A 21,643-nucleotide genomic window follows, 5' to 3' on the forward strand; every position below is an offset into this window, starting at 1 on the left:
GTTTTTTTGTTATTTGCTTTTGTGTCACTCCTTCCTGTGAAATGTAGCCTTCCTCTATATATGGGTTTGCAGGAAACAACCTGAAACCGGCCTTGCCTCAAACGCTCTCTCTCCACACACACACACACACACACACACACACACACACACACACACACACAGTTGTCGCCCCCCCCCCCCCCCAACACACAGACACGCTCTGAGTCTAAAGAGTCTGAAAAGTTTAATTGTAGCTTACCAGGTGTGTGTGTGTGTGTGTGTGTGAACAGACAGAGGGTTCTGTGTATGAGGCTCACATTTCCTCTGGTATGACTTGCATCTCACTCTCAAACAGCAGGCACCTCAGCTCACTCCTAAGTGTGTGTGTTTGGCCCCTGTCTGGGACCACTTTTTTCATTGTTGGAATGGAAGTTGTCTCCTCCTCCCCCAACACACAGACCTGCTCTGAAGGTATAACGTCTGGAAAGTTCAACTGTAGCTTTGCTGATCTTTTCCTACAAACAGACAAAAAGTAAAGAAATAGGACAAAATGTAAAGTCACTAACATGTGTTATCAATTATCATTTGAGTCAATTGCAGTTGAACACCAGCATTGAATACATTCCTTCTGCGATAAACCCAGAAATGAGCGGGCTGGCCTCCACATATTTCGCATCCACACTTTTTTTTCTTCCCAGCACCAAAAACAACCTCCTTTTATAGACATGATAGAATATGTCGTAACCTCAGAGGAATCTTGAGGATGGGATGGGGGAGGCCCGGCTGCACCATTTAAACCCAGCTCTGAGGCAGTAACACACCCACTTAGGGAGTTCTCCATTCACTACAATGCTGCCATCTAGTGGGTATTAGAAAAACGTAACATTGACTGTTGTTTTGATTCCCCGTTTATGAGCTTCATCTTGGCTCCAGTTTAAATACATAATTTAAATACAGGATATCCATTTTCCTGTAAGGATTAGTAGTGGAGCCATTGAAAGTTGTGGGATTCTACACTGAGCCCATAAATAGACTATTAGGAAGTGGATAAGTTTCTGTGTGTGCACACCACTGTCACATGTCTAGTTTCAACTTCACAGACAGATGGTGCCAGCTGCAGATGGTAGTGTAATGTCTCTTGGCACAGGTCTATGGTATGAGTCAGGTGGGGGTGGGAGCAGGGAGGGAGGTTGGGCCTCTGGACTTCAGATTGTGACAGTGCCCTTGACTTCTGCTGTCAAACATAGTGAAACATAGTGTTTGTTTCAAATGGCACCCTATTTCTAATATAGTGCACTACTTTTGACCAGGCCCCATTGGGTTCTGGTCAAAAGTAGTGCACTATAGGGGATAGGATGTCATTTGGGGCATAGACGGTGACCCCTCCCCCCCCCCCCTCTACACCTGCCAATAGGTCAGAGTTGTATAGGGCTACACCCCCCAACTCGTCCACACTTACCACCCATCCAATTTTCCCTCTAAGCTACCCTGTGTGTGCGCAAGCTCCCAGGGACTGTCATGCAGAAGAAATATCAGCCAGCGCAGAGAAACACGAGATTGAACTTCACTCAACTTTCTAGAGTTTTCCCCGTTAACACTTTCAACATTTCGCTTTATTGTGGGAATTGTGATCGACTCAACACAATATTAGCCACTGCATATAGCCACGTGTGCACATTTGTTCATATTATTTGCTAGTGAGTTATTAGCCCAGTTATAGCTAATTTGTAGTCAGAAATGTAGAAATATTATTTCGGTAGAAGATCTTGAGTTGCTATATTATTACTTTGACAGATACTGATCTAATTATTCATTTATAAACATCTTTCTCTGAAAAATACCGTCCCCACTTTTGATGTCACTACTGACTTTAAAAGACTGTAGAATGAATGTGCTTTATGCTACAACCCTACAAATATCACTAGGTGATGGGATTGCACCCCTTTCCACTATGGCCACATTTCTGCAATCATTTTGGAGAAAATTAGTTAACAAATTGACCAATCTTAAAGTATTTTTAAGAAGTGTCACTAGTACCTAAAATCTAATATATCAACAAATATGTAAAGTACGCTTTTGTGACTAAAATGTATGTACATCTGTCCAAATGAAAGATGGCTAACATATGGCTGGCTATGGGGAGTCTTTAAAGTCCAAAATAAATCAAAATGGTCACAACTGAAACAATTGACTCAACATAGATACTGTATGTGGAGGTCTCATCTTTGTGTCTCTGCTATTAATGATTCTGTGACCGCATGGGCAGCGCCATTGAGGCTATCTCCAATTTTATGTTGCATGCGCCATGCTCTACCTACTGAGCTACAGAGGACCACTGTGGGTAGTGGAAAAGTGCACACTTGAGGAAAAATGTAGAGTATTGAAATGCATAGCCAGCAGGGAGGCTTTAACCCTGCAATGTTTTGGCCATATATTTGGCCAAAACATAGACATCGATAATGTGCTAAACTGTACTTTACTATATTATACTGTACTGTACCCTACTCTAATGTTCTCCAATGTACTCAAGTTTACTCTACTTGAGTTAATTACAATTGAAGAAAGGGCCCAGGGACTTTTGATCTAGTGGTCTTGGTGTTCAGAGCACGCAAGATCACATGAATTCAGGCTTTAATTTGTCATGGTCTCAACTCACTGGGTCTAGGTCCTGGATCTTGGGACCAATGTCCTGGTATACGTCTTGGCTCCTGGATATTACCATCTGAAATGCTTGTTATTTTGCCAAAATAAAGATGTGTAAAGTCATAATTTAAACATCTAACAACATAAATAATTAGATGCTGTTAGGTTGTTCTTTTTCAGAGTAAATAACCCACGGACACTAGAGAAGCTTAACCTAGTTTAATCATTCCCCAAAGGTTCTTCTGTACAGCTGAAAACAGACAGCTAAACATTTCAAACATCACAGTTTATATGCATCCTACTTAAGACACTCCTCTTTACAGTTTATGGCTCCACAGGAAAGAAGGTAACCAGATACTAACCCTGATTACTCCCTTAAGGGGAACTGACCTCACCCCCTTCTTCACCGAATCCACAGATATCCATCTGTCTTCCCTATATCAACACATCGCTATCTTCTCCTCCATCAAACACATTCCAAAGCCTTCTGGCTTGCTACAGATTCTTTCTATTCAAGGCTTCGTCTCTATCATTTACTTAATATCTCAATGTTCAAAGTTTAGCCGATTCCAACAGGACCAATGTCCTGGTATGCATCTTGGTCTTGGCTCCTGGATATTACCATCTGAAACGCTTGTTATTTTGCCAAAATAAAGATATGTAAAGTCATAATTTAAACATCTAACAACATAAATAATTAGGTGCTGTTAATCTCTAATTTTCTGAGTAAATAACTCACGGACACTAGAGAAGCTTAACCAAGTTTAATTCTTCCCAAAGGGTCGATACAGCTGTAATTCAGACATGGCTTCCCCCATGGTAGTATTCATATCCCACTTTGGGTGGAGTCTCCTCCTTATCGCTAAACATTGCATCATTATTGTTGAGCAGGGTACTAAGTGATATGATCCTTCAACAGTTTCTCCCTTTATCAGTACTGCCGCATGCGATTGTGTTCCCTGCACTCAGCCCCTCCAAAGCTTAATTATGACACCCCTCATGTCTCCTTTGTAACTGTTCTTATACTTCTGAGTTCAATGTTCAAAGTTTCACCCAGAATCCAACAATGCATAAGTTATTAAATCAATCAACAAGTTTCAGATTCATACAATCAATATTGAACATTTTACAGAAATCTTTCAATTAAATTTAAAGGTTTAGAATGTCTGGTTAAAAATCATGTTTTACTATTTTGTTAATTTTTGTATCCAAATGAAATTCATAAAATGAATCTATAATAGGTTTATCAAAATGATCACTACTGTGCATGGTTTTCCCTTTTTTATTGCAATTTTTTTATTTTATTCAGTAGTTACGTTTATGGGGTGGTAAGGAATTCGGGTAAATATTTCAAATATGTAATACAAAGTGTGTAAGCAGTATATACTGTATGTCTACCTGACATACACTACATGACCAAAAGTGTGTGGACATGACACCTGCTTGTCGAACATCTCATTCCAAAATCATGGGCATTAATATGGAGTTGGTCCCTCCTTTGCTGCTATAACAGCCTCCGCTCTTCTGGGAAGGCTTTCCACTAGAACATTGTTGCAGGGACTTGCTTCCATTCAGCCACGAGTATTAGTGAGGTCGGGCACTGATGTTGGGTGATTAGGCCTGGCTCGCAGTCGGTGTTCCAATTCATCCAACGGTGGTTGAGGTCAGGGCTCTGTGCAGGCCAGTCAAGTTCTTCCACACCGATCTCAACAAACCATTTCTCTATGGACCTCACTTTATGCACGGGGGCATTGTCATGCTGAAACAGGAAAGGGTCTTCCCCAAACTGTTGCCACAAAGTTGGAAGCACATAATTGTCTAGAAGGTCATTGTATGCTGTAGCGTTAAGATTTCCCTTCACTGGAACTAAGGGGCCTAGCCCGAACCATGACAAGCCCCAGACCATTATTCCTCCTCCACCAAACTTTACAGTTGGCACTATGCATTGTCCATCATACTGCCAGATGGTGAAGCGTGATTCATCACTCCAGAGAAAGTGTTTCCATTGCTCGAGAGTCCAATGGCGGAGAGCTTTACTCAACTTCACCCAAAGCTTTGCATTGCACTTGATGATTTTAGGCTTGTGTGCGGCTGCTCGGCCATGGAAACCCTTTTCATGAAGCTCCCGACAAACAGTTCTTGTGCTGACGTTGCTTCCAGAGGCAGTTTGGAAATCAGTAGTGTGTGTTGTAACCGAGGACAGGCGTTTTGTTTTAAATTATTTTTTTACGTGCTACGCGCTTCAGCCCTCATTTCCGCTTCACAATAACAGCATTTACAGTTGACCGGGGCAGCTCTAGCAGGGGAGGAATTTGACGAAAGGTGGCGTCCTATGACGGTGCCACGTTGAAAGTCAATGAGTGCTTCAGTAAGGCCATTCTACTGCCAATGTTTGTCTATGGAGATTGCATCGCTGTGTGCTCGAGTTTATACACCTGTCAGCAACGGGTGTGGCTGAAATAGCCGAATCCACTAATTTGAAGGGGTGTCCACATACTTTTGTATATATAGTGCATGTTGGAAGGAGTGTACTGAAGGTTTGGGAAAAATAGGATGCAAATGTGATTTAAAAAAATTTACCCCCAATTTACTCCACTTCTGTAGAATGACCCATATAGGGAATAGAGTGCCATTTGAGATGCAGAATGTTGGTTGAAACAGGATGGAGTTAGCAGCAGCTTGAATGGAAGATAGATGTTTTCTATCAGTGTCTCTGTGTGTCCCCTGGACTGTGTGTCTTATAACCTGTATCCCTGTCTGTGTCCCTTGTTAGTGGCTTGTGTGATAACCTGATCCAAGACATCATCTACAGCTACCTGGTCCTGCCCAACCGCATCACCATTCCTCTGGTGGGAGAGGCTCAGCTGGCTCAGCTACGCTTTCCAATACCTAAAGTAGGGAGGATCCCCACCCACCACTGAAAGCAAAACACATATTCCACTCTATGAAGCCAAGCCTGATAAATTAATCAATGCATTTTTTACTGTTGTTTTGTTATGTTCAAATGCAACCCATCCGTTGGGGCATTATTGAATTCCAATGTTGTTAATGTAATACATGAAATCACTATGATATACAGTATGTCTGAACTTAGTGTTTTTTGTCTCTCTCTCTCCTCTAGGGTGTCCTGAGGATTCACTTCCTGGAGGCCCAGGACCTGTTAGGGAAGGATAAGTTCCTGGGGGGTCTGATCAAGGGCAAGTCAGACCCGTACGGTGTCCTTCACATCGGCAACCAGCTGTTCCAGAGTAAGGTGGTCAAGGAGAACATCCATCCCAAGTGGAACGAAGTCTATGAGGTAGAGAACATTTTAAAGTGTCCACAGGGAGGTTCTAGAAGTGTTCTTAGGATGATTCTTATGTCGGCAGTATGAGAGAGAATGTCTTATTGAAGAAACTGAATGGGACTCTTTTACAATGTTGGAGTGGGTGGGATGTCTGACATTAGATACTTACAGTACATTACCAATATGTTGTCCTGTATGCCACACAGAAGGTCTGTAATGCTGTATGTGTGAATGTGACCCTCAGGCTTTGGTGTATGAGCACTCAGGACCACAGAACCTGGAGATAGAGCTGTTTGATGAGGACACAGACCAGGATGATTTCCTAGGAAGGTTAATGATAGATCCAAATCCTTTGGGGTCCTTCCTCAGCCATCAAAATCACTATGAACATCAAGCGTGACCTCTGCTGTAGCGCATAAAGCTATCATGTGTTAGCCCCTCTCTCCAACAAACTCACAGCATGTGTATATTTCCCTTGCAGTTTACTGATAGATGTGGCTGAACTTCAGAAGGAACAGAAAGTTGATGAGGTAAAGTTTATTTATTTTATGACTTTTTTCGTTCTTAATAAAAACACTCAACTGTAAAGACAGTATATGTGATCACCCAGCACAATGTGTTCCATTCCAGTGGTTTGTCATGGAGGAGGTGAACACCGGAAAGCTGCATTTAAAACTAGAGTGGCTGTCTCTGCTCCCCACTCCTGAAAAGCTGGATCAGGTACACCTTTATCTACTCTGCATCCAAAATGGCACCCTATTGCCCATGTAGTGCAATACTTTTGATCAGGTCAAAAGTAGTGCACTATATAGTCTTTCTGAGTGCTACTTTAGATCAGTCTGTATGTTAATGGACTTCTCAGTCCTTCAGCGTTAATATACTTAACATTAATAGGTCTACGTATTCCTCTTCTACATCCACGTGAGAAAATGAAACATGCAGATTAGAGGGATAGGTTGGGGAATCCGAGAGGGAGTGCTCACCCTGTTTGAACTAGTGCTGTGGTGCTTATTTAACATCTGTTCCATTAGTACACTCAAAGATCCCTGTAACACCTGATGCTGTGTGTGCGGCCCAAATGGTACCCTATTCCCTATCCAGTACATTACTTTTGACCAGGGCCTATTGTGCTCCGGTCAAAAGTAATGCACTAAATAGGGAATAGGGTGCCATTTGGGACACACACTGCATTTCTGCAGTCCATTATATCAGCTCTGAAGCCAAGAATAGATAACTCAGATCATTCTATGTTTGACCAACAGTACAAATTGCACCTCCTACAGTATTGGCTAAAGCGAAGCATTCATTCTTTGTCTCCTATTTACTGCCTCTGTGCCTGTTTGAAGCACCGCTATAACCCTAATACCATTGTCCTAAGGGGACAAATACAGTTGTTTGAATTGAGTGACAAACTGTAACTATTGATTATGATCTGGTCCTCTTCCGCGCTCTCTCTCCTAGGTGCTGACCAGTATTAAGGCTGATAAAGGCCAGGCTAACGATGGCCTGTCGTCTGCCCTTCTGGTGGTCTACCTGGACTCAGCAAGGAACCTTCCAGTAAGTCACTTCACCTGTGGTAAACTCACTGGAAGAATAGGAAGAACCACAACAGCTACTAAGTCTTTAAGATTGATCATCCATTCTGCTGGGGCTAATGTGTACAGTAGCAGAGGTTAAACATCAATCATTGGCCCCATTTTAAACTATAACTTGGATGGGGAAACGCACTACATTGCATTAACTCAGCACAACCTCTTTAATGCGTTAGTTAGGAGATGGTAATGTCAAGTCTCCTCAAAGGCCATAAAACAAGGTATTATTGTGCCAGTCTACCAGTCATCAGACAGTATGAGCCTCCCAGTTCACCCCAGCTTCTCTCACCTGCCTCCTCTTCTTCTGATTGTTCTCCTGCTTGAACTCCTTCCCTTCCCCCTCTCTCCTCTCCTCATGATAATGTTCATCTTTATCCTCGTGATCATGTTATTGATACTCATGATAATGTTAATATTTATCCTCGTGATCATGTAAATATTTATCCTTGTGATCATGTAAATATTTATTCTCGTGATGTTCATATTTATCCTCGTGATAATGTTAATATTTTTATCCTTGTGATAATGTTAATGTTTATTCTCTACCTCACACTAATAGTCTGCCAAAGGGCTACAATAATTATTGTAGCTAAAGTTGATATACTGTTCTATAATACCTGTGAAATCACAGAATTTGTTTTCACTCTTTTTGCATAAATGCATAGCATAGGCAAACCCTGCTTCACATGTCTTCTTTTCAGCCTCTTCTTCTTTGCTTTCTTCTCTCCGTTTCCCTCCTCCTCTGAAGAGTGTGTTCGAGGGGAACTTGGGTTCTGGCTACTTAAAAGAGAGGAGAGCTTCGGGCCTAGTCTTTTGTGAGAATACAGCCTCTCTCTATAGGACCTTATTTGTGAGTCCTCTGGTATTTTGCATCCTAGTTATAGTTTTTTTTCCCACAGTGTGATTTTTGTTTGTAATTATAACGATTTGAAATGAGAAAGAAATTCCAATAAGCATGTTGACTGTCGTATGAATGACTTATGCACGTATAAGTTCTTAATATTTTGCATAAAACATACAGTGAGGCTGTCAGTCATAACTATGAGGCCAGGACTTGAGAAAGATATCGGTGCAAAAGAGCCAGAGGCATGTTAGGAGGCTTGTCTGTAGATTGCTTTCCCTCCATCCCGCTCACCCAGCCATTACCTGCCCATTAGTGGGTTGTTGCCCCAGCAACAAATGCTCTCTTACCTGTAACACGGGCGTCCTCAGGACACTGACCCTGCCTCGCCTTGTCTCAAACTCCAGACATAACCAGCCATCTCAAAGCATCTCCCGATGCTAGTCTCCTGTTACACATGCCTCCCACACTACTCAGTCCAAAAGCAACGGCATGACTTGTCAAGGCATGTTCTTTGTCCCAAATGGCACCCTTTTCTCTATAAAGGGAATAGTTTGCCATTTGGGAAGGGGTCAGTGACATGATCTGTCAAGACATGTTAACAATTCTCCAGAGATGTGTAGCTGACAACAAAAATATCATTTTTAACAACAGATAATGAATAACTAATGTGATACAGAATGCAAGGATATGCTACGTCCTAAATGAAATGCTTCGCTCTGTGGATGAACTGTATTCATTTAACTGTAGATGTATTTGTCGATAGAAATGATGTTGTCTGTGTTGTACGAAAGTACTCATCAAGAGAATGACTCCATTCCATTAACCCATAAAGAGATGATAATGTATCTGGAATCTCATAGATGTAGATAAAAAGTACAATGTGAATATCCCCATTTTAGGTTGGAGGATTCCCAGATTACCTCCTATTCTAGGAATCCTCCAACTGGGATTTTTAGAAAACCAAGGAATTTTGGGAAAGTTACTTGAATTTTGCAACCTTACCCCCAATTATTACTCTCTATTCACATCCACCATCTCACTCCTGTTACTGGACTGCCTTGTCAGGGTTGGAATGGTCCTTCTGTTTTCTCCATAATGAATGCTCCTCTTTATCTCCCATTGGGTTTTTCCTGGGTATGTCGTTGTCAATACTCTTCATGATTTATTAACCTTGTGCTCATCATGTTGTTTTTGTCTCTGTCTCTACCTGTTGTCCTGGCGTCCTGGTTTTGGGGTCGTCTGGTGTGTGGTCTTCATCGTCGCTCCAATCATGATTTAACCTCCTCTTCTTCCTCCTGCTCCTCCTCCTCCTTGCATGCCCTCTCCTAATAACCAACCTGGTGTGTTCATTCTCTCCTGCCCTGGGGGAAAAAGCGCAATCCTTTAGAATTCAACCATGACGGTTTGAAGAAGGCCTCAGTCAGTAAGGCCATCAAGGTAATGTAACAACCGAGCATGCAGAGCCAGACAGACAGACAGACAGAGGAAGACTAAAGGCCCTGTTAAATACTTTTTTTTTTTTTTTTAAAACACCCTTCCTATAATACAGTAAGACTGGTGAAAGCAATGGGGTGGAAGCTACGTTTTCATCTGTGCACTCACTTATAGATCAGTGATTAAGGATGAATTTAAGGTATTTGAACAGGGCCTAGAGACACACTGCTGTTGCCCCTGTGACCAGAGAGTTACAATGTAGTACAGGAAGCACGTACAGTGCTGTGCTTTTTCTATTAGGAAGTGGATTTAGTGAAAAGCAATTAAGTTTCCTAGACTAGCATCAACTGTATCGATTGATTAGATCCCAGTGAGTAATATTGCTTACAAGTTGTTCCCCACCCATGTATTCCTACAGGACTGCTACTGGAGCATTAAAAATGCTTTACAAGTTGATTTGGGTTCCTTGTTTTGTGAAATTAATTATTAACAAACCCCAAACTCTACTAATTGTGTTTGTGGACTAAAACTGCATTCCATGCACTATATTCTAATATTCTGATGTATATAAAACAAATTGTTGTATGATATGATTAATGCACGAAGAAAATATATCTTCATGTAAGCATTTCCTCTCTTCCAATTTCAACTAAATTTCCTGGTGTTAAGGGGTTCTTCTATATACATTTATGTAACTTCAATACTTCCTGATCTCAAGTCTTTATGCTGCCATATTTAGCCAATGAGGGATCAATCCACATGATTAGTTTTACATAAATCACTTTGAACATAATCTTTATTTCACAAATATATTTCACAAATATAGAGCATCTTCCTTATAAATACATTTGATTTGAATTATATTGTTGAGAATATACCCATTCTACATAATGAAATCAAATATTTAAGCTACAATTCTTAATTGGTGAAACTGCCACGTCAGTTTGGGATATTACAACACCAAAGAAGAACTGCAAACAACCAACACTATTGTTTTTTTTTTTAACTCAGACATCATTGCATGTGTGATAGAATAGCAGAATATGTACTGCAATTTTTTTTCTACCATGCTGCCCGACACACTTCTGCATTTCATCAATAAAACCAAAACTGTAACAAAGACGCTGGGGGGCGAACAGTGGTGCTGTTTCCCCAAATGCGGAATCGATCTTTAAGTGATTTAGATATTTAAATACTGAACTTGATACTAGGCTAGGGTGATACAGTAGTACCTATGAAGGTAACATCTCACAGGGCTAGAGGTTATGTGTTTTATAGCTGTTCTTGTTGTTTCACAGTCTGGTAAGAAAGTGAGCAGCGTCCCGAGTCCATTTGTACAATTCACAGTCGGCCACAAAACCTATGAGAGTAAGGTAAGCTCGAGCAAAATAACACATTTTTTTAGATCCTACATTTGTATGTTACATTCAGTTGTAAAGTACTTAAGTAAAAATACTTTAAAGTACTACTTAAGTATTTTTGTGGGGTATCTGTACAGTACTTTACTATTTATATTTTTGACCACTTTTACTTCAATACATTCTTAAAATCTCCTTATGGATCTGCCCCTTTTTTCAATTTTCTCCATAATTGACATACCCAAATCTAACTGTCTGTAGCTCAGGCATTGAAGCAAGGCTATGCATATTCTTGATACCATTTGAAAGGGAAAACTTTGAAGTTTGTGGAAATGTGAAATGAATGAAGGAGAATATAACACATTAGATCTGGTAAAAGAAAATACAAAGAAAAAAAAACCCATTTTTTTTGGTACCATCTTTGAAATGCAAGAGAAAGGCTGTAATGTATTATTCCAGCCCAGGCTCAATTTAGGCTCATGTACAAAGTTTTAGACTGATCCAATGAACAATTGCATTTCTGTTAAAAATGTTGTATCAAGACTGCCCAAATGTGCCTAATTGGTTTATTAATAACTTTTCACGTTCATAACTGTGCACTCTCAAACAATAGCATGGTATTATTTCACTGTAATAGCTACTCTAAATTGGACAGTTCAGTTAGATTTGCAAGAATTTAAGCTTTCTGCCAATATCAGATATGTCTATGTCCTGGAAAATGTTCTTGTTACTGACAACCTCATGCTAATTGCATTAGCCTATGTTAGCTCAACCGCCCTGTAGGGGACCCACCGATCCTGAAGAAGTTAAAGAAAATAATGTAGTTTTTACTCCATACATTTTCTCTGACACCCAAAAGTACATAAGTATATTTAATACCAAATACTTTTAGACTTTTACTCAAGTAGTATTTTACTGGGTGACTCACTTTTTTACTTGAGTAATTTTCAATTATGGTATCTTTACTTTTACTCAAGTATGTCAGTTGGGTACTTTTTCTACCACTGGTTACATTAACCATATAAAATACAGAGGAATTTCCAGTGCAATGTGAATAGAATATGTCCTTGCTGATATACAGTCTCTAACATTATCCTCCTTCCCTAACCAGACGAGGTATAAGACCAACGAGCCTGTATGGGAAGAGGCGTTTACTTTCCTCATCCACAACCCCAAATGCCAAGAGCTGGAGGTCGAGGTAGATAAGCATGCTTTTCCTCCTGAGTGACCTCAAAATCTCAGCTATTTAGTATGGCTTTTGTGTCTGATTTGATATCTGTGGCTATGATGCGAGGAGGAGTGGATTTTGTCTGCTGTTTTTTAAATCACGTTCGTCAGTGATGTTACTGTTTTAAGACATCTTTGCCTCTAGTTTGCCTCAATAAGTGTTTTGCTGTGAAGTTTGATGCGATTTGTGCTGTGGCTGTGGTGTGTCCCATTCTCCTCAGGTGAAGGATGAGAAACATGAGTGTTCCCTGGGGACTCTGAACCTGCCCCTGGTGCGTCTCCTAGAGGCTGAGGAAATGACACTACACCAGCGCTTTCCTCTCAAGAACTCTGGGCCCAGCTGCACCCTCAAGATAAAGATTGCACTGAGGGTAAGGTTCCATGAGGGTCTGAAGTGGGCTCTTTTACATTGTCTATGTCCCAAATTAGCACCCTATTCCCTATATAGTGCGCTTCTTTTGACCAGGGCCCATGCAGGGAATAGGTTGCCATTTGGTACGTAGTCATATTCACCTTAGTACTTTCCCTGCTAAATGTTCAATGTTTAACCTGACTTAAAAATAAAAACGATATACTACACATTCTTCAATAAAGACGAGCAATGTGTCTCGTATGATTATTTTTAACCCTCTCCAACCTCTATATCCCACTTGTGCAGGTTCTGTGTCTGGAGAAGCTGATAGCGTCAGACCAGACGTCCTCGGTGCAGGTTCGTAAGGCTAGCACTAGTAACCCCATTCCCATGAAGAGACCGCTAGTCTCCGAACCCCCCAACCCTGTCCCTGTCTTAGACCTCCCCAGCTCTGTGGCCGCCTCCACCCAGGAGCTCCACAGGAGAGGGGGGGATGACGAGCCCTACTCAGGGGGACCGGTAGGCATCGGCCTGGCCGACGCAGGTAGGAGCACCTCCAACCTGGCCATCTCTGGCTCTCAGAAACACCTGGCCCACAGGGGGTCAACCCCCAGCATCGCCTCAGACATCTCCAACCCCTACGCCACACAGGAGCTCCAGCAGAGGCTGAGAGAGCTGCAGAAGTAAGCATGCATGAAACCAAGCACACACAAAAACACATTGATACACGCAGGCACGTGCACAATCACACCACATTGTGACATAATTAAAGCATAAAATACAGAATTATTGACTAACTTGCAGATTATATTATATTACAGACCTAATGTGATCAGAACATGGAGACTAATCTGTGTGTCTCTGTCCACAGTGGCTCAGCCAGTCATTTCCCCCTGGGTGAAGTGCAGTTGACTGTCAGACACAGCTCTCAGAGGAACAAGCTCATCGTGGTGGTGCACGCCTGTCGGTAAGAGACATGACGGGACATTTAGACCAGGGCAAATAGAGCTCTGGTTAAAAGTAGTGCACTTTATAGGGAATAGGGTGCCATTTGGGACACTTGCAGGACTGTAGCATGCAGGACTGTAGTTAGTTTATACACTAAGTATTGGACAAGGTGCTGGTTGTATCAGCTATATCCACTCTATTTTAAATGTACAGTACAAGCTTTTTTTATTTGATCACACAATTAATTCTCAATAGTTGTTTTCTGTTAACTCAAAGGATGTGATCCAGCTAACTTAATTGTGCCAAACTACTCATTTCGCAATAGGACATTGATTTACACTTCAGACTCCAGGAGGGCACATGTAATGAGGTGACTGATGAGCTACAGTAGCCGCCCTGAATGGATCTATTCTATCCCTGGATAGTCCACGTTATCGGTCTGTCCCTCTCTATTTCTGTGTTTTCATGTCTCTCTCTCTCTCTCCCCACAGAAACCTGATTGCGTTCACAGATCACTTGTCAGATCCATACGTGCGGCTCTATCTTCTACCTGACAAGCGAAGGTCTGGGAGGAGGAAAACCCACACGCACAAGAAGACACTGAACCCTGTCTACGACCAGATGTAAGTTTCGACATTCCTCTTTACTACTCTTACCATCAGACATCAATGGGTTTACTGGTGGTGTGCTGGTAATCATTGTGTAATTGAATTGTGTTTGTGTGTGTTGTCAGATTTGAGTTCAGTGTGTCGATCGTGGAGCTACACAGGAGGACTCTGGACGTGGCGGTAAAGAACGGAGGAAATATCTTCTCCAAACACAAAGGGCTGCTGGGGAAGGTGAGACTGGACCTGTCCTCTTACAACAGCACTGTGTCTATACATGCATACCTTGTCCATTATTGGATGACATAACTGTGAAGACACATTATTGCTGATTCACAGGGAAACTTTGCAATCACTCTTTCTTATTTACCTGTCCAAGTCTCACCCTTCCTCCTTCATGTCATGTCATCCTGACAGGTTCTTGTGGATCTGACTTACGAGGATATCGCAAAAGGATGGACACAATGGTTAGTGGAAAGAACTGAAAAATACAGTCATGTTTACTTGTTCTCAAACAAATTGAGACATTATTTGCTCTCATCACACCATTTGAGGTACAAAGAATTACGCGTAGTTAATGTAAATGTATGTTTGTTATTCCTGCTTTATAACAATGTGTCTGTCTTTGCCACTAGGTATGAGTTGAGTGAAGATGGGCTGAAAAAACCTCTTCAGCAGCTATAGACTACACCATGAAAGTTAGAGGAGGACCTAACCTAACCAAGTCTTCAACCATGTATCATTGCCACCAGAGTCCGCATGTGTCAAGGATCTCAGAGTAGTGCTGATTTAGGATCAGTTTGGCCTTTTAGATCAGAATAAATAAGGTAATATGGACATGAATCCATAATAAATAAGATTACATAGACAGGGGGGGGACATGATCGTAGATCAGCACTCCTACTCTGAGACGCATGATACATACAGCCCAAATCTTTTACAAACGTAACTGCCTTTTCCATACAGTTGCTTTTAAGCCCGTGGGCAAATCTTCTATTTGTTTTCCCTTTTTTAATTACGATTATTATTATTTACATGACTCGCAATTGTAAAAAAAAAAAAAAGCTTTTGATATTCATTTATACACATCAGTTGCATCGTTATCGCTGCCCACTTAGAAACTCTCCAGTGCAATAGTAAGAAAGGGAGTATGTGGTGTTAAAATGAATGAAAAAAAGAATTCCATATTTAAAGAGGAAATTATTGAGGACTGTAACAAAATATCTATTTTCTTGCTACGGCTGTGACAGCAGGTTTAACCGCCTTGGTTTATGTGGAGAATGTACAACATATATGTACAATGAGGACTAAAGAAGAGGTTTATTATAGTGTTAGTAGAGGGAGGTTTCGCTTGGTCAAAATTACCATTTCATTTTTAGAATTAAACAAACTACGTATAAACTCTACAATCTAAAAATAACTTTGTCAGAGCATGGCTACAAGTTGACAGTCTCTCCTCTAAGTTAAAGAATGCACCTAGTACAGTACTTGGCCACCAAAGACACAAGTGTTTCATTTTATTGCCTACATGGGGTTTTAACTAAGCCAAATATGTATGCATGTTTGCACAGTATTTGTTTCCTTATTTAAAGTCTTTCAAAGCATAGTGTTTAGGAACAGTAATAATAACAGAACTTGCTCTAGTTAACCTCACAGGAATATTCCAGCCTCCTTCAAATCATTGTGGCTTATCATAATTGATTTTCCAACTCTGAAATCAGGACAGATCAATTATGTATGGATGGTGAAATATATGTATCATGTTTGTGATCAATAAATATACCAGTCTTAATTCTGTTTTTGTATTACAAACACATTTCAGCATGCATATCTTATTCGAAGCTTCTCTTTAATGCAATCGCTTGCAAAAAAACAAACACATGATAAGGATTAAGGAATTGTTTTGGTTTACGTTGCGGGTATGACCCTATTGTATCCGGTTACCCCATTAATGATGCATATTAATGGAAAACATTTCAGATTGTACCATGTTTAGACTGTACCATATTGGCGTGTAACCTAATGTATTAGTTATGATTTGTGTTCTCAAACCTCTGTCCTTTTTTAAACTAGTTGGTTGCCTACCTATGTGTAAGCCATCAAATGAAAACGGTCTCTGAAGTCAAGTTCTTATCCTCTTGTTCTGAACTGGTTCGCCTTCTCCATGTACTTTATTTATCTTGTGCCTTAAATCCACAAATATTAAGATATTTTAAAGTATAAAGAAGCTGTTACGGTTTCCATGTTTGAGAATTTCTACTTATGTCTTTTAAATAATAAAGAGCTTTTGCTGTATGCACAGCAATAAGCTGTATATTACTTTGACTCCATAGACTTCATTCTAATGTCCCACTGTTATCAAACGTTTATTGCGCTGATTTTGCACTAATGCTTGTTTTCATTTATTTGTCTTTTCATTTATTTGTCTTGTTTCTTGTTTTCATTAATTTAATCGTATTCGTCTTGTTTTCATCAAATCAATGTAGGTGTATTGATGCCATCTTGTGGGCCCTTTTAATAATGCACGAGCTTGCTCACCGCAAACGATGCCGTGTTCATGACTTGTCGAAAACTCGGCACCTCCTAGTTAAAACTAACGTAAGTTATTTGCTTAGAGCTTCCTATTGGTGGACTCTGATACTTCCCAAGTGGGAAACTCGGCTATCATGTGCGTCGTTTAGACAGGCAACCCAATTCTGATATTTTTTTCTCTAACTGGAAAGAGCTGCTTTGAAAAGATCTGATGTGATTGGTCAAAGATCAATTCGTGGGGAACAATATGCAGAATTGTGGTCCTGTGTAAACGTAGCGATCTTTCTCCAATGAGTAAGCAAGTAATATATTTCCAAGTTTCCGATATGAGATGAACACGACATGAGTCACAAGCGCCTTCAAACATATGTAATGTGCAAACATTTTGAGGGATAGTTATTTGTAAATGGTGTGTCGGTGTGCTCACGATGACTGACTCCCTGAATGGATGAGTCAACTATTGACGCATTTGTATTACCTTGGTTTACCTTTATTTATCTGGTTATTCATTTCAGGGAGATGGATGTATCAGTCAACTCAAACCACCTGACAGTTCTCCATTCCCACATTTCTCATCTCTCTTTTCAAAGTCTACAGTAGGTATTCTAACCGAGGTAACGTTATATTCATAGTCATGGCATGCTTGATTCAATAGCTATTGACGAGAGAAAAAACATCTCCCGAATATCTTATATAAAACTAACTTGACCTTGGTCTTCTACAGAATTAAGGTCTCAGATTGAAGAGGATACCAAGGCAGGACGCGCCAATATCAGATGTGATGTGTTATTGCATGATAGAGGGAACCTATGAGCTGCCACGGAACGATGATGGGGTGTCATACCCTGAGACTTAGGGTATGAGAGGGAGAGTGATAGAGTGAGTCATGCTAGAAAGGTATATCTAATGTTCAAAGGGATTTCCTGGAACAAATGCTGTTCATTGGGATTTTCTTCACGTGCCCTCATAGTATACATGCAGTAGGTCAACTGGTTATACTTCCTATAGTATATCAGGTCCTTTAAAATTCAGGTCCTGGAGGGCCAAAACACTGACGTTTTTTTCTACCTGGTAATTAATTGCAATCACCTGATGTCCCAGGCCTGAATTAGTCCCGTATTAGACGGAGAGGATGAAAACCAGAAGTGCTTCTGCCCTTCAGGACCGATATTGAACAGCCCTGTCCTACATTATAACAGAAGGCGCATATTGGCAATTGGCGCATATTAATTCGGCTGTTCAATACTTTTCAGGAACATTTTACAAAGTGAAACAGTCTAGGTTACTTAGTACAGTACCAAACTATAATAATATCAATATTTTTATTATCAGTGAACATCTATTGACACGTGCCTCTTATAATTGGTTAATAAAGACATTTAGGTGGGCTGTGTTATGGTGTGCGCTCAATGACGCGCAGGTGCGCTTCTGCTTGGCGTCAGCTAGGAGGGGCCAACGCTTGTCTGTTCATAGTGCTGATCGTCGTCGTGAGACTTACTGCAGGAGCCGAGACCAATGGAGCTGCCTGAATCGTCCTGCATCCTCCCCATACCTTCCAACCTCCATCTCTCTCCCTGATTCTGTCTCTCCTCTCTCCTTTCATAAAACGAAACGAAACCATAGACATGGATTGTTAACTACCGCATGTGTGTCATGGATCAAGAATGAGAAACATGGATTCGATTTACATTCTTCTCGTCCTCCTTGCTCCCCAACCCTATTTTTTAGCCTCTGCAGACAGGAAATTCGGTGAGTAGCCTACATGTATTTATCTGAAGGATCATAATGTCCAAATTGTATTGGACATTAGGCAGCTGGGAAAGGCGCGGAATAGCTTACTGTACGACTGCAGTTCTTGTTTAAGAGAGAGGCTAACAGCTATATCTATAAAATGGGGGTCGGTGTAATATAGAAAATGTGCAAGAAATAGTCTATGATGTAGGCCTATATTATTGTTTAGACATGTTGTTTGCATGTACGTCTTTAACATGGGCAAGCTAAAACGCACCTGTCAATATATCAATATCAAGTGTTTACTACTTTTAACGATGACTATTTTAATAGCTACTGAGTAGCCAAACTGTTTTCTAATGGAATAAATGCCATTATTTAGGATACAGCATAGCTATTTGGCGGGGAGAAATAGCAGAGAATCACGTTAGGCCACCGTGGTGCGTTTGCTGTCTGTCTTTCCATCACGAAGATGGTGAGAGTCAGTGAGGGAAAAAGCTGTGGTAGTATCCGAGGCAACATGCCTGCTGTGGCGACCATGGAGGGTAACTATGCTCATTGGGAGGAAAACCAACACATTATTAGGCTCCAAACCTTACAAAACCCATTAGTTTGTAGCCATATCTATGATTAAAAAGAGACGCATTTTAAGAAGAGAGATGTAAAGAAATCCGATTTTAAAACGCCTCATTTTAGTGTTAGGCTATGGGTGGACCATTTGTTATATAGTTGAAATGCTTTATTTTTTACTTACATAGGCTACTATTCTGTATAGGCTATCTAATGCAATACTCAGTCCTTAGAAACCATATTTTTTCATATCAAACCGTGTCATATCAAACAGTAATTTCCCTGTATTTACATTTCAGTTGTTCACCTTTCAATTTAATGTTGTAGCCTCATAAAAAATGTAATTGCATTTTTGATAACTGCCACCATGCTATAGTGTGGATTTTTCATTGACTTTGATAACTTGCCCTTGTTTGACACACTATAATTCAGGGAATTGTTCTAAATACTATATTATAAAGATCAAGTACAGTAATAGCATACTGTGTTAGAAAAGTTGTTAAGAAATATATACACAATGCCATGGACAAATCTACAACACTTAACATTATGCATCTGATTACACCTGTGCTATTATGACCATATTAATATTGTATAAACATGTTGTAGCCATGTAGCCTAGTAATTACGGTGTTACAGCACAGGTACAAGAGCAGCCTTCGTATCACCAGCTCACTCTAGCTGTTCTACCCTCCATAGCATTTACTCTATTATGAACCGTATTGTACAATACACTGCCTTGCCTGTATCACTTCCCATTGGTTTCATTGCATGGGATGTAGGGCCGTTTTCCAAGACACAGATTAAGTCTAGTCCTGGCCTAAAACCCCCTTTCATAGAGAATCTCCATTGAGTCTGCCTTTTAGTCTAGGTTTTAGGGTCAGGGAAAGAGCCCCATAATGTTCAAAATGTTATTTTGGGTTGCAGTTAATGGAGTGGTCGGTCTGCCAGCACACTCAGAGGAGAACAATAATACACTGATTTAAAAGCTCCTGTGTTTATTTTTGGACGCCTATGCTCCACTGGCTGAGTCACTTTCACTTCTTGTGTCAGTTGATCAAAAGCATTTCTTAATTGGCTGTAGTGTCACTTATGTGCGATTGCTGATTTACAATCAGATGAAGAGGCCTACTGGTAAACTAAACCTATGTTGTTGTGTTGCTTCTTTAAGTAATGAGTTTCTTCCTGGATTGGTGGCTTAAGTTGAAAGCATACTTGGATCAATTCCCCAATGACAGCAGGGAGAAAAAAGAGAGGGCATTATCATCCCCACTGTAGCCATGGTGACTGGGAACCAACAGCCTACAGAGATGTAACTTGTCTGAGTACAGGGTTAAACTGGAAGGTGAAAAACAATCAACTTTCAATTGGTCAATTTAGAGGGGTACACCGATAGTGGTTTGGAATAGCAGTCCTGAAATTTGCTCCATTGTTTGTGGACCTTGACAGAACTACCGTGGAAAATAACAGTTTCAATCAGGAGGTGTGCTCACACAAAGCTCCTTAAATTGATAGTAATCTCTGTGTGTTCATGGTGCCTGACTAACTGCCCCCTGTAACACCCTCCTGCTCTCATCCCCTCCTCTCACATCCTGAGACTGACTGCCTGATCCAAAGCTCCAGCATTGGTCCACCAGACTGGAGCATGGACACGATACACAAAGCTTTTCTCAATCCTCTGAAGTCTCAGCCAAAGCTTGTATCCACTGTTCACTTTTCTTGATCTCAAGGCACATTTATTCCCTTTTGCTTTCAGTTTTTAGTTGTTTGGTTTATGGATATTAAGCATTTCAACTCATTATTATTGGCATTAAATTGGCTCCATATATAACACTACCTCAGGCATCGAATAAAAGGCCTATCACAATAGGTAAGGGCATTTTCATATTGCTCAGACTGTTCTGCAGCTTTGGTATTTCATGAGGACAGTCTGTTGACATGCTGTGACGGGGTCATGTCAGAGTATATCTTCCTGTCCATGTAGTTTCCCTGTATATACTGCAGTCGGGTGATGTCAGCCTTGATAGTCGTCAGTCTATGTGCAATGTGCGTATGCAACTGAACAATCAGCATGAATTAAAGATGTTAATACCTGTTTCTATGGACACGGGTGCACAGGCATGCATGGGAAGACCTTTTCCGAGGCCTTGGTGAGCTAATGATTGCAATATTTGATTTGGTTTCCCTCTATTCTAAGTATTTCTAGTCAGGCCGATGGGTTAAGTAATTTGGAGTGTGTGACTCAATTTCCACAAAGATAATAACTGTAAACTTATGGACTGCGTCCCAAATGGCACTCTATTTAAAGGGAATACAGTGCCATTTGGGAAGTGGACTTGGACTCTTGTTTGTTAGAGAGATAACAGGTTGAAATGGTTATGCTGCTTGGCAGCGTTAAAGCCAGGGTAAGGACAGTGCTCTTTGCACACAGGGAGAAGTTGATTGAAAAATCCATCCCCTATTACCAGTTGTTATTTGTCTGGTGTTCTGCCCTCAACCTATTCACACTCCACAGGCATATGGCCATAAAACCCACAGAGCA

The 21,643-nt window shown here is 40.8% G+C and overlaps 2 protein-coding genes and 1 long non-coding RNA gene across 5 annotated transcripts in view; 2 read left to right on the forward strand and 1 right to left on the reverse strand.

Moving 5' to 3' along the window:
* Positions 1-16,587, forward strand: part of LOC106599471 (extended synaptotagmin-2-B) — a 48,109-nt gene extending 31,522 nt beyond the window's left edge. The window contains exons 9-24 of one of the 3 annotated variants that reach the window (XM_014190726.2): positions 5,396-5,516; positions 5,744-5,920; positions 6,153-6,238; positions 6,390-6,438; positions 6,539-6,628; positions 7,370-7,465; positions 8,249-8,350; positions 11,077-11,151; positions 12,248-12,334; positions 12,585-12,734; positions 13,022-13,398; positions 13,587-13,682; positions 14,155-14,286; positions 14,397-14,502; positions 14,686-14,735; positions 14,904-16,587. In XM_014190726.2, coding sequence (XP_014046201.1) covers positions 5,396-5,516; positions 5,744-5,920; positions 6,153-6,238; positions 6,390-6,438; positions 6,539-6,628; positions 7,370-7,465; positions 8,249-8,350; positions 11,077-11,151; positions 12,248-12,334; positions 12,585-12,734; positions 13,022-13,398; positions 13,587-13,682; positions 14,155-14,286; positions 14,397-14,502; positions 14,686-14,735; positions 14,904-14,952 — 1,843 coding nt within the window. In that variant the 3' untranslated portion in view covers positions 14,953-16,587. Of the gene's footprint in view, positions 1-5,395; positions 5,517-5,743; positions 5,921-6,152; positions 6,239-6,389; positions 6,439-6,538; positions 6,629-7,369; positions 7,466-8,248; positions 8,351-9,718; positions 9,782-11,076; positions 11,152-12,247; positions 12,335-12,584; positions 12,735-13,021; positions 13,399-13,586; positions 13,683-14,154; positions 14,287-14,396; positions 14,503-14,685; positions 14,736-14,903 lie in introns of all 3 variants that reach the window. The other 2 variants (XM_014190727.2, XM_014190728.2) reach the window with 2 other exon arrangements.
* LOC123741621 (uncharacterized) lies at positions 211-4,148 on the reverse strand. The gene is made up of 2 exons (XR_006769089.1): positions 2,636-4,148; positions 211-494 (listed from the first exon to the last, which is right to left on the reverse strand). It is a non-coding gene; the product is annotated as an uncharacterized lncRNA (long non-coding RNA).
* Positions 16,588-18,248: 1,661 nt separating the features above from the next.
* LOC106599468 (receptor-type tyrosine-protein phosphatase N2) overlaps positions 18,249-21,643 on the forward strand; it is a 151,987-nt gene continuing 148,592 nt past the window's right edge. The window contains exon 1 of the mRNA XM_014190720.2: positions 18,249-18,549. Within this exon, the coding sequence (XP_014046195.2) occupies positions 18,465-18,549 (85 nt within the window). The 5' untranslated portion in view covers positions 18,249-18,464. The remainder of the gene's footprint in view (positions 18,550-21,643) is intronic.

This window comes from Salmo salar, chromosome ssa03 (genome assembly GCF_905237065.1).
Source record: "Salmo salar chromosome ssa03, Ssal_v3.1, whole genome shotgun sequence".
Classification (NCBI taxonomy): Eukaryota; Metazoa; Chordata; class Actinopteri; order Salmoniformes; family Salmonidae; genus Salmo; species Salmo salar.